This window comes from Schistocerca cancellata, chromosome 5, assembly GCF_023864275.1.
Source record: "Schistocerca cancellata isolate TAMUIC-IGC-003103 chromosome 5, iqSchCanc2.1, whole genome shotgun sequence".
NCBI lineage: Eukaryota > Metazoa > Arthropoda > Insecta > Orthoptera > Acrididae > Schistocerca > Schistocerca cancellata.
Window position 1 is genome coordinate 459,096,353 of NC_064630.1, and position 13,980 is coordinate 459,110,332.

Genomic DNA, 13,980 nt, shown 5'->3' on the forward strand with positions numbered 1-13,980 from the left:
AGAAGTGGCAGATGAAACATTACGTTTCTGCAATGTGAGTCAGTGGACTGTGTGGTGTCATTTATGCTTGACTATGCAGACAATGTACATGAGGAGTACAATGGTGACAAGTGAAAGTGATACTGAAACAGATGTGGAGCCATGTAGTTCGTCATCCTTGTTGGACAGGGAGCCACAAATGCTACCCCCCAAAGTACAGTCGTTGTCTAGGGAGTGGGTACTAAACATAATTATCATTCATTATCATTCATAGCGCATAAGAAAAACTGTGGCTATTCAAGGTAGAACAAGGCACACTTGTTACAAAAAGTGGTGTCTGCGCATTTCAAGGCTGTTCGGTAAATTTACAGATCTGCATGATAGTGACGTACTATGTTATCTTATCAGATTATGCATGGAATAGATTACAGTGATTTCAAGGGAAGGAGAGGGTGGTTGCATAGCTTCAAACAGTGTACAGAATTTGAAAATGGAAGATAATGGAAATTTCAAATAAGGCATCAACTTTGATTATGCATAGCAAAGAGTGGAATCAGCCTGAAAATTTTAATGAAACGCTGTCACAGTTACTGATATATTCTTTCTTTAAATCCTTGACCAGTCCCAGCCTTCACATTGAGGCCATTTTCAAGTGGATCTGAACCTACCATTGTTAACACTAGAACAGTGGAGTATCTGACATTCCTAAAATAGCCAAAAATTTTTCATGTTTGATTTGAACAAGTATGTCATTTTAGTGTATTCTAATCCCTACCTTTTTGCAGTTATAAAAGTAATCCTTTAACATGATAGTTAATACAGCAAAAAATATCATACTGATTTATCATTGCTCATGTTAATAAGTTTCCTAAACTGCAGACTTAAACATATTAACTATTTCTAAATTCTATTTTACATGCAGATTTTCTGCACATGGCTTTGAGGCACTTCAAGCAGTTGTCACTGATCTTTTTGCTTTTTCACGGGCCAATTTGGAACTTCTTCTGCTTTCTAGATTTTGTCTATTCTCCTACGTGCTCTTTCATATCCTTGAGTTCATTCTCCAGTTGGAGTATCAACTTCTTCCTTTCCATTTTCCTGTTCATTACTATTTTGTAGCGATGTAAGGATTTATTGATACCATGTCCAAGATGATGTAGAAGTTGTGCATTGGCCATCACCTTCATGCAAATTTTGTTAGTATATTTATAAGCCATTTGATCAATCATGTCCACCCCATATTGTCGCACTGTAGAATGTTATGGTTTCAGGTTTCTTCTTTCCTTGTTTGCTTATTGCTGTTTCAGCATGCAGTGTACTCAGAAGAAGAATATTTTTAGTGTTCTTCCCTTGGTATGCAACTGTGGTGCAATCTGTGTTGCCAGTCTGGTACAGGGTGGTGATGGAGTGTATTTCAGCATTGCCCTCTTTACCTTATCTGGGGTTTCATGTTCGATCTTGTTGTGATGTCTCTTTGAAAGCTCTATAAAATTAGATTAAACCTATAGCAGACGAGTAAATGTGGACTGTAAAGAAAGCACATAACTGAGTGTATTTCTGTCAGTCAAGACCACAGCCAATACATCAAATAACTATAAAACCTAGAACTCATCAATATGACTTTATTTGTTAAAATATTAATAAAATGTCTAGTTTAATATCAGAGAGTAACTATACAATTCTTTGTAACCATGGACATCTTATCTCATTAAGGTTAAAGAAAAGACTTGGTTCAAAGATGGAATACTACTTTTGTCTCTGCTGTTGAAGAATTAAATCACTTAACTGTTCTGGTGCACTGTTTTCTTTTATAATATATGGTAAAAAGTCAGTTTCTGCTGATCTTATTCAATACCTGTCCCTCCCCATGGAAATATTTAAGTGAGAAATAATTATTTAAAATGAATTGTGTAGAAGATTGCCCATCTAGCTTTCTTTCGTCGTAATGGCGCACAGGTAACTGTTACATAATGGTTAATTAAATATCAGGCTTCACCCTCAAGCTAACATTGTAAATACTTTGAATATTGATAATAATTTTCAAGCATTAATATTTGTGAAGTTCATTTTATCAGAATTTTTACATTATTGCATGGATAGATTTAACTGCAGTAAGCTTACTTCACAATATCTTTGAGTTTGCAATTAAATTTATTTCTGTCAAGCTACTTCTGATTATCTTTGAGCTAGCCACAAATTTAAATAAAGTAAGTAAACCATTACAAGCAAAACTGTATGCAATTTTACTAATATTTGTGCCTGTGTAGCAACCTTGATTATTGTCGGCATGTATGTAAGCTGCATTTATGAGCATGCAGAATATATGCAACGACAACAGTGTGTTAAATATTCTTTACCTTTTTCTCGACAACCACAACTTACATTAAAATCAAAACAATGTACTACCAAAGAAGAGAGAGAGAGAGAGACAATATAAGTGGCGCCCTAATGTGCTGCACGAATCTGTGCCCACATGTTCATCAGTTGAGCTTGAGTGGATAATTAAAGTCCCAAAAACTTATTTGCATTGAGAGGAAATTATAACAACAAAGAATTATATATGTGGACAAGGAATCATAACATACAACCTGGACATATTGCAAAATGCAACTAAGGTAAGGGCACTAGTGTGTGTTTCCTTTTTTCTGTGCTGGTAGATCAGGAAAGCACTTTGATACCCTATGGTACATTTTATTATTGTGAGTCAGGTACTGTTCTGTATATGTGTTGTTTATTTAACAGAAAGAGGTTTTCATTAGAAATGTTAGGCACGTTCTGCCCAAGGTTTGGATGGAGCAACATACAGCTTGCAACTTCACATACAGGTGAAGCCACACTATGGGAAATAGAGACAGGGGACAGCTATAAAACACTCAAAGAATTTAAGAAAATTTTCTTAGCAAAATACTGGAGTACTTGTATCCAAGAACATCTAAAACAAGAGGTGTACATTCCTACCTGTACAACCCAAAGTTAAGTAGCATAAGAAAATACAGAGAGAGTTATATTAGTAAAACTCATTACTGGTACAAACTCATGACAATAAGAGAGGTGTTAAAAATATTAAAAGCAAAATTACCTATTCCCATCAGAGAACAGTTAGTTAACACCCCTGCAGATGACTTGGAAAGATTTCTTGCCATTGTGGATTCACTAGGTTTGATCCATGAAGACAGAAGAAAGATTACCTCTGCAGAATGGTAATGGAAACAGAAAAAGGAATGATTACCATAACAACAGTGACCGTAATAACTGTGGTTATAAGCAACCACAACAGAATGTGGCATACATGAACTCAAATGGGAACAGGTACATCAATAATCAGCAAGGAAACAATAGGAAGGGACGTGGAGGCATCTTGAGACACAACAATCCCAACTTCCAGTAGCTTAAAACTAGTCAATTTGATGCCGGCAACTGGGCTAACCAACAGGCGGATCACCCAAATCAAAACTGGGGACCACCTGACAGAAACAGTCAATTCAGAAGTAATTCTGAGGAACAAAATGTGCAGGAAAGAAACAAGTCATATGTTGCAGAGCATCATGACCAACGAATTAGGATAGTAGAGAAAGTGGATGAAGCCAACTCGATCTGAGCATGCCTTTAACCTTCTCATGCCTTCTGGTAGTGGTCAAGGAGAAAAATGAAGGCAACTCTATAACCTCTGTGAATATATTGCATCACAACATTGGCAAGGATATGCACAGTGAGCTACCGGTATGCCCTGAGCTGAAAACTTGTAATAAGACAGGTAAATGTATAGTGCAAGCTGCAGTGCATGCAAAAATAGGTAATGTACTGTAGACTGTGATCTTGAACACAGGAGCAATGACAAGCTTTAAGTTATGATTTACACAAAGAATTATGTTGGGTATACAAGATACCATCATTTCCAGTTCAAGGATTTAGAGTAGTAAGGGTTATTAGTGCCATGTCGCAGGTGGTAAAAACATAGGTGCAGGTTGACCTTTTAATGATAAATGGAGCCTTTAACTGCATGTTCTTGCTAATAAAAAATTCATCAGTGGCCTGAATCCTGGGGTGGAATTTCACCAGAGAGAGGAACGCAACAATCGACCCCTCGTCTGGAACCAGTACTGTATACACTGTAGGAAAAAGAATCGTGCTGGAATTAAGTGCCACAGAGGAGATACATGACTAGTACAGCCAGAGTATCCGTATTTAGTATACTGGACCTCAAATATTATTTCTAAGCAGTAATCTACCTACTAAGGTTATTGTACTTCACATCTCAGTCAAAATAATAAGGTAATTACCACAAAAGAGCCAATTTGAAAAAAGATAGTTGAGTCGGAGTGTCTAGATATGCAGTGCATACATAGTCAATGCATTTACTTAGTATGCACACAAAAGTATTTTCTGAAAAACCATGAACTATAGAAAGGTATGCATAAAACACAGAGGTGTACCCACATGAAACATACCATCACACTACATATCCCATCCCTTGGATGAAGAAGGAAGTGGTAACAAAGGAAATTAGGAAGATGATCGAATGGGATGTAATAGAGCCTTCCTATTCTGTGTATAGCAGTCTGCTACTGGCAATAGCAAAGGCAGACAGTAGTCTGAGGCTGGTTCTGAATGTGAAAAATATTAATGAGATAATCATGCCGGTATGTACCAGGCCAGAGAATTTAGAAGAACAGCACCGAAAGTTCATAGAAATTACCTGTGGGGGTGGCTACAGGCTGGCACAACCAGACAACATGATTGTCAGAGGCTTATACCCCTATAAGGATTTAAAGAAGTTTATTGAATAACCCTGTTTACTTGTACAGATCTTTAGTATGTAAGTAGGAACAACATACTCAAAAGAATAACATTTTTATTCTTCCTTACTTGGTACACAATTGTGGTGCAATCTGGGTTGCCAGTCTGGTGCAGGATGGTGATGGAGTGTATTTCAACATTGTCCTCTTTACCTTATCAGAGATTTTGTGTTGGATGTTGTTCACTGATGGGACATCTTCATAGCAAGTTGAAGAGATATGAAGAAGTTTTCTGTCATTATGTTTCTTCTGTGATTTAGAAGTTGCTCCATGAGATGCAGAACAATGTACTCTCCAAATGGTTGCTTCTCTATATGCATCACCTCTTTTCAGAGGTATTGGAAAGCATTACATACAGACTTTGTCACTATCTGAGATCATATTTGTCAGGTTTCTTGGACATTAATTGAGTGAACCTGTATCCTGTTTTGCCTGTGGCTATATTTTCTCCAGTGTGTAAGAATGAATGCTGCTTTCCATGAAATTTCCTGATATTTCAGATACAAGAGCAAATTTGTTGCCTGGCAGGTATTCGGCTCAGGTCAATTTTTCATTGAAACAAAAAAATCTGAGAAGCTCCTGAAATCTGTCCCTTGGCATAATGTCCTTAATGAAAGTAGGTCCACAATAAGATGACCAGAGGTTATCTGCAATCATACCTTTTGTACAAATGACACTCTGAGCAATATGATGGCTATCAGTTGTTCCATTTACTCATTATTTTTAATACCTTTCAAGCATTTAATTTAGTGTATTTGTTCATGAGAGTTAGCATTGCTTAGTCAAAAATAAGACAGGAAGCACTGATGACAGAATTGTCTACACACTGGCAAGTGTAAGTAATGGGACATCATCTCTCCTTTCAAGTGTTCACAATCGACCATCCAGAAGATGAAAAATTGGCTTTATCCCACTTGGTTCCTCCTCTAGTGATGATCTTTGTAGAGGCCTTCAGCTGGGCCTGCTGTGATGGGTGAGGTGTTTTATTGACTTGTTGGTAGATCAACAGCTGAATCCTCCTCCACCAATCCCTCCTCCTCCACAATGTCTTCAGTTTCATCTTCACTTGTCTCTGGTACAAAATCCTCATCTTCATCAGTGGTTGATTTCCAGTTCAGTCATGGAATTCTGTAGGAAACACAACATTTCTTCATCAGAAAGTTCACACTAAAGTGACGTATTTGAAAATGTCTTTCATGGACAAAAAATATAATCAGGACATGATTTAAACTGTGGCAGATTGGAAAGTGCACATGCCAATAGTGTCACCCTTTCTACACAACTATAAAATAGGTTCCAAGTTAAAATAATTTCAATTCTTTTTGCTAATACTGGAGGAGAATAATTGTAAACACTGCTTTTCTGAAAATGACCAGCATAATTCTTCACTGCAGGTTGTAGTAGAGCATTCCACATGAAAATGGCATTTTGGTCTTCATGCTGATTTCCATTCCTGATTAATTTGAAACAGTTTTTGTAGTTGTCCACTGTGGTGGTAAGAATCTTACCTGAATTATTTGCTGAATTCTCAGTTTACTTATTTTACCACAACAGTTCATAAATGCAACTGAACAGTGTAACAGATCTCTCAACAATACTGTGTTGGACAACAAAAATTCGTGCAAAGGCATATTATCAGGGACCTTCTCTCTAGTGTTTAAGGTCTCATTTATGATGAGATAATTGTAGAGATGATCAGTTGTACCAGAAGAAGGAATGTAGGTGTATCTTTCCAAAAGGACCATTGGAAAATGATGCTAGGTTAGCACTAAAATGCTATTCCTGGATTGGAATTTACACCCTACTCCTTTCAAAAATGAGTCCAATACCTTAAACATTGTGATGCTTTTGCTTGGTCATATGGTGATGATGTCAATGGGAAATCTTTATATAGAACATCTTGCATGACTGGCATCATCTGCCACGGCTGAATGATGTCTGGTGATAAATCATACGCACTCACAGGCCCTCTTATGACATTCCACTAAAGATCTGCACATTCGGTGGAACAGTCCACCACCATAATGCCCCAAAATGTGATCAAACAATTTGATGACAGTTTTATGTACACATTGGCAGTCTAAGGAAAATTGTATGTCAGAATTTCACTCTTACTTCTGCATTGTCATGGAACGATATTCCTAAAAAATGTATCCAGTAAGACAAACATTCTCTGGAAACTAAACTGATAAAGTGAAAGTACTATGTGGCATTATGAAATCATATTATCCTTATGTTAATATTTGCAGCAAGGTGTACTCCTGATTTGATAGCTATGTTATCATTTTACAGTATTTTGTTTATTTACTCATCTGTATATTATGAAAATTAACATGTGAACTAGTTTCTGCTTAAGAGCTTGTTGATTCTTGATTTTGAAGTAGATTATGAATTTTCATGGGTGTCTTGTCTGTTCAGGATAAAACAGTATATATTGCCAATTATTGTATTGTTGTTAATATAATTGGGGAAGAATCGGCTTTCTTTGTAATTCACTTGGTTAAATTTAGCATGAATAGTGTTAAGCAATATAGTAATAGTTCTTTGTTTGTACAGTGTACATATCAAGTTTCTATGATCTGCATGTGTTTTGTTAATGTACATCTTGACTTGTTCCAAATCCTTGAATGTCTCCTTCTGTATAGGCTCTGTGGAATATGATGGATAAATGAATCAATGAATGAATATTAGGTACAATTAGTTATTTGCAATAACAGCATATGTTCAACATCTTTATTCATCTGACATTCAAAAGCAGATCATCTACAACACTCAGGTGTTACACATATTAATGAGCAGTATTCATTCAGAGTTTTTTGGACACATCTTTGTAGCAACTAAAATTTAACAGGTCTATTGAATATACAACACAAACTGGACAATCATGCTCAGTTATAATTTATGACATATTTATGAATGATATCCAGTCTCTCTGAAAGCCTTTCTTAAGAGCAATAAAATCATGACTGTGCTTCATTTTAAACTTACAGAAGAAAACTACTGAAAGGATAATAGAGTGGCTCAAAATATTAACCTTACATTGACCTTGTCTTTCTGTATTATCCAATGATCTTTCTAAGATTTAGAATGTCCCTACCTATTGCGTATCATGTTTAAAGTGTATCTATGTTATTCAATAATTTAGAGTGTCATTACATCCTCTCATCTGCTCTAGTAAACAACAATGGCAAGCTTTGGTCAGTCATTCACACATGCTTTTGTTTTTCTCAGTGGAATCTGTTCTTCAGTCAATCAACAGATTAATGTATTTACAGGCTATAGAGATATTATCAAAATATGTGTTAATGTATAAATATGCATTACACATATTGTACTACAAACATGCTCACACTCTTGCTCATTTTCATATACACAGAAACATGCGAATAATACAGGCAATCTTAAAAATATAGTGTAAATATATTTAAGTTATAAATCTGCCTTTTCCCTTCATTTTCTCTCTGTACTTATGTGGAACAACTATTCTGGAGCAGTGCTAAAAAGGCAGTACTGCTGTATGAAATGACATGTGTAGTAATGTACAAATATTCTTATTTATAAATTTTAAAAATAAATGAAAGCCATAATACAAAAGGCACAGTGCTTAGGCACTTTTTCCATCACTGTGGAATGGAACAGGTTTGAAAGCTTATGTGACTGAATAAATGTTCTATACTAAAATATACAGGTACATTACTGCAATATATTTCTAATAAATTTACAATATACAAATCACAACCTTCTATTTTTAAACATTTAAACTGTTCACTAAGTACACTCATGTCACAGAGTCATCCAGGCAGGCATGAAACATGCGTGTTCCCGTGCCTTACGACAGTACTGCATAAATCATGCCTGCTTTTGTATATCTGTAAACAATTCCACATGAATTATTTAGCAGTGTATAAATAGTAATTACTTCATATACATTATAAACATCAGTTTCAATAAATGTATGTTATGTACATCTATATCTACAGGCTGGAAAATATTATGCTAACATTTTCACAGAAAAGTATTTTAATAATGATCACAGAATTCAATGTGAGTTTTTTTAAAAGGAGGATGATTAAAGAACCAGGTAAGTTGTTATAAAAAATTAAATTTCAAATATTGTTAACAGCAAATGATAAAAGGAGAGAAAATCATAGTTGAAGTAGCAGAGCCATGAATTAAAATGAGTTATTGTTTCATTATTAAAATAAAAACTTGACAGAACTTGTGGAATTTTACATTAATGAAATTCATAATATAGTACACTTATTTCATTTTTAAGTGATGATCAAATCCTTATACATTACAATTTCATTGTTTTCCTGATATAATATAAACTCAAATGTTTTAAGACAAATACAAAACAAATTTGGTTTCAGTAGTATGAATACACAGTATTGTCAGTGTTAACTACACTATTTTTTTACAATGAAATAGGTTCAAGTGAGTACTATAACATTTCCAGACTACAATGAGTTAACTTAATACGGATGTTTTCAAGAAGTACACTACAGACCTTATCTATAAAGGAACACAGACTGCACAAAAGTTCTGTATTTATTAATATGAGATTTTCTGTTAAACTTATATGTGTAATGTTTGTGCAAGAATTGTGAGGCACTTTCTGGTGTACTGATGCCATGTGCATAAATTCAATCATTTTACAAGTTTCAAAAATTTGTGGTAGTATTGTAAGTTATTTAACAGTGTGCAGGTAAATGCTGTTGCAGGACAATTCAAACTGATACATCTGTTGTATAACTTATTTTCGAATGGGAATACTATTTCTATTTATGCTAAAGATGATTTTTTAAAGAAACTTAACTTTTGACAAAAACATTAGAAGCATAGTCATGGTCTGCAAGAAGTATATTTACCATACATCTGAAGAAAGTTAAAACAGTGCAAATTATCCTACATTATTTTTATTCCATGGTACTTTTAACATAAAGAAATTTGAATAGCTGCTCAACATCAGTGCTTTTTTTGTTGCCAGGAAATTTGATAGTGAAGCTTAAACATGAACAACACAGAAGCGCAGTTAACTTAGTTAAAGAAAACAAAAATTAAAAAAAAACAATAAAATTTGTTTGGGCAGTCAGCAATGTATCTACAATGTCCAACTGAGTATCAAGCTACAGCAAAAAACTAATTCATAGCACATGTTTCTTTTGAACAAATTGTTAAATCTCTATCTTTGATCCAGCTCCTCCATTGTAACCTTATAATTCCTCTTGTGCAAAATTTCATCCACGTCTGAAAGGCCTTGAAAACTATGTCACCTACATAAGACTGTTCTTAATTTTAATACTGTTTCTCATGACACAGTCTTTAACATATTACTATTCTATACACATGACAGTCAACAGTTTTTTTCCCTGTTCAGTTCCATATTTACACCTTCTGAACAATCAGCAATTATCAGTTCAGATGCAAAACAGTAAAATATTGCCTTTCTTTATGCATCTCCACTCACCAATTGTTCCTCATTAACAATATTATGATATACAGGAGAATGTATAAGTCTGTTACAAACAAGTCAGCATTGCACTTATTCCCAATGCACAAAATAAGCTGTCAATTTATTGGATTCAGTTTTATTTTTATCACCATGTTTTTGTTAAGCTTTAAACCCACATGTACATTCTATGACACCAATCCTTCTGCGACAGAACACTGATACTACACAATCACTGTTAACACATCACCACTCCTGTCAATCTGTGAAGAATGCAACGTCCTCTGGACTGGTGGCTGTGTCTTGAGGTTTATAATCCTTTTGGCAAAGTCTTTGTGTGTGCCTACATCATCAAAAGTTGTTGCAGTGTTTTTCCGTACATCTGGGTTCTGGGCTTTGTATAATAAGATCTGGCTATTGCGATGTGTTGAAGCAGATCTTGGTGTTCGCTGTAATTGTTCACTTTGGCCAGCTGAGGCTGCTGAAGAGCTTCCAGCTTTACCAGGTGAAGCCATTTCTGTAGCATCAGTATCAGAAACCATTTCAAGTGCCTCTGATGGACCATCAGATGACACTAGTGTTGCTGCAGAAAGTGGACGTACAACACTGATGCGTGGGGGTAGATCCAGTGTGTTTCCATCACCAGTACTGCTTACAGTTCCTGCTGCCTTCCCCTCATCCTTAAGCGGATTTGCATATCTTCTTAAATTTTCCTCATTTTGGAGATTGTTAGATTTTTCATCATCGTGATGATGAAGGTGGTGACATGAGGATCCATTGCCCATAACACCACCATTGTTCCCTGCTCCTGACTGGCGGCGACGCAGTAAGTGGTGCCAATAAAAAAAACCAGCAACTCCCGCAAAACACAGGATGGCGAAAATAACACAGATTAGAGCAATCATGTATCCATTACCTGTTGGAAAATGGAAGATATATTAATGTTACATTTTCATATAAATGACATAATACACAAATGATTTTCTTTGTTATATTAAATGAGCACTTAACTGACATTAAAAATTAAATTACATACATAAAGTTTTGCATTACTGAAAATAAATCGGAAATAAATGGGGACAACTTTCACACTAATTGCCTAATACCAGTTTTGGTGAAATTATTCATATACTTTCAGTGTGTGTATGTGTAATGGTCTGAATGCTGGAAGATGTGTAGCTGATGAAAATCAAAACAGGATAATGCAGCTGTATTTTCAAAGAGAGAATTTTTAAATTACAATAACATCTGCTACTCTCAATTGAGTAATTACTAAGCTGACAAAATTACTTCCTCAGAGGTGAGACACTGTGTAATGGCATTCTGAAAGATTGAAGTTGTTCAGAAAAAAAAAGAGAAATACAGAAACATATACCGTAACTTTGAGAATACATACCAGGTTTTTCTTCACTCACTAGTGCTGTTTCAACCTTCACCTCAACTATTGATGTCAGAGCTGAGAGATTGGTCTGTTTGCGGCTTATTAGCTCACCCAAGACTCTTATTCCTTCAGTTACTGCTCGATTCTCTTCAATGCCTGAGTATGGTGAAGGTGATGACTAAAGAAAAAAAGAGAGAAAAACAATTTGGTTAGTGTTGTAGATACCTATTAACATCAAAATAAAACAAAAAGCAAATAGAACAACAAAATGAAAGGCTATAATACACACAACATATTTGTTATAGGCTTAAATAGTTGCCTTAATAGGATATGAGACATTGTATATTGACTGAGCAATGGTATTATGTCACACTATGAAACTACAAGTTGACGGATTCTTCTACCATTGTTTGGTGAAATATTCATAACTGAAAATATTTATCTTCCAAACTGGCTGTCCTGGAAATTGAATTTCAGTATCCGTATACAAACATTAGTGGACATGTGAATAAAAATGTAAGAATATACGAAACTCGAACAGGCTCTAATTCCAATTGAAATGTAACAGACAAGTAAATGAAGCTCAGTGTACCCTAAGGCTGGAAAGAGATGTCTAAATGAGAGAATCCTGTACAAAAGATATATTTTTAATCCAATGTCACGTGTTCAAACTATGTATTTTATGACAAAAGTTGAACTCTCTGCACATTTCATTTGATTCGAAACGTTATTAACACTCACTCAAACCTTTTTTTTATATGCAGTTCATACATTAGAGACTCTTTTTGCTTTGTAGGTGAGAATCAGAGGAAAGTTCTTATAATAATCGACTGAAGTATCTCTATAAGAAGATGGATGTGCCTCTTGCAGAGGGGGGGGGGGGGGGGGGATAAAGAGAGAGTTATGATTAAAAGAAAATTAAGCACATTATAAAGAGGGTGAAATAATTGTGCATTTAGGGTCTTAGTGAGGAGATGGTACATGACATGCATTGACATCATAAACGTTTACTCACAGTAACAGTTTGTCCTGATTCAAGGATATAGTAATGCATTTATAAGGAAGGTGATTCCACTTACAGCATGGATAAAGATCTATTTTTAATGGAATTAGATCCAGGACAGATGTTGTGAATCATCTGTTTAAGGCAAATTAGGCTAGTGCTTAAGACAGTTGAATAAAGGAAAAAATTAATGTAGCTGGTGCAGTAGTGCTGCTTCACACAACATAATGCTTGTGAGGAAGCACTTACTATTCAGTACTACACAGTTACAATTATAATACAAACTTAAAGCACAGAATTACACAAGGAAAAGAAGAAAAATGCAGTTTCAGGCTGCTTGAACAGGAATTCAGTAGAGAAAATTTTTAAAAATAACTTTAACTACATGCCAATTTCATAATTTCTTCCTATCGGTTTTCATGAAAGACAATTATTGTTGCACATAGCAGCTCGCTCCTAGCTATCATTTGTCAAAATTATGTATTAAACATTTATAGATTAATTTCCAGTAAAAACTAAATCATAAAAGAAAAGTTTCCAATATTACAGGTGTGACAATTCTTTTTTTAAAATTGAGCAATAGACTCACCAAAGTGACCTCAATTGTGTCATTGTATCCCTGTTTGAGGTCACAAAGTAGAACAAGTTGTGGTGTGGAATGTGCAGCTGTAATTGTAGCAGCATGACCAGCAGCCAGTAGTCGTCGTAAATCACAACACAGCCCTTCCACTGTAACCCCCTGAGGCAGCTGTGATCGATCCAATAGCAGAGTCAGTCGGGCACATGTGTTGCTTAGTACTGCTTGATTGGGCCAGCATCCTGGTGGTGCTGGCAGTGATGGTGGACCAACACGTTTTCCGCTTTCCAAATTGCGGCATTCACCCCATGGGGCACATGGAGGAGTTAAACATGCCTCTCGTGGTGTAGGAACGCAAACCTATGAAAATATTAATCTAATGTTATTATTTTTGTTAAGTAAGGATGGTTTTACAGTATGAAAAAAATTTTAGAAAACAGGTGTCTCATTTTGATTGACATATAGACTGGTTACAATATTTCATTTCTATTTTAAAATGCTTATAGTGTAAGTTAATGATATCATGAACACACTGCATACATATAGCAGTTTAGTTACATGCCTCCTCTTGTATGGTATACTCAATCATTTAAAGAATTGTTTAAAAAATTGGGTATCTTTACAATGAGTACATCTACAAATCTGTTGTGTATATCATGGAAAACATTACTAAATATTATACAAATAGTTCTATACGTAATCCTGGGACAAGAGACAGTTTGGAATCACAGTTACCATGGAGAAATAAACAAAGACTTAAAAGAGCATTTTCTATCAGGGAATAAAATTGTA

At 35.1% G+C, this 13,980-nt stretch overlaps 1 protein-coding gene across 1 annotated transcript in view; it reads right to left on the reverse strand.

The window, feature by feature from the left end:
- Window positions 1–7,494: 7,494 nt before the first annotated feature.
- Window positions 7,495–13,980, reverse strand: part of LOC126187488 (protein jagged-1b) — a 568,139-nt gene continuing 561,653 nt past the window's right edge. The window contains exons 17-19 of the mRNA XM_049928595.1: window positions 13,201–13,548; window positions 11,624–11,786; window positions 7,495–11,143 (exon numbers count right to left, since the gene is read on the reverse strand). Of these exons, the coding sequence (XP_049784552.1) occupies window positions 10,452–11,143; window positions 11,624–11,786; window positions 13,201–13,548 (1,203 nt within the window). The 3' untranslated portion in view covers window positions 7,495–10,451. The remainder of the gene's footprint in view (window positions 11,144–11,623; window positions 11,787–13,200; window positions 13,549–13,980) is intronic.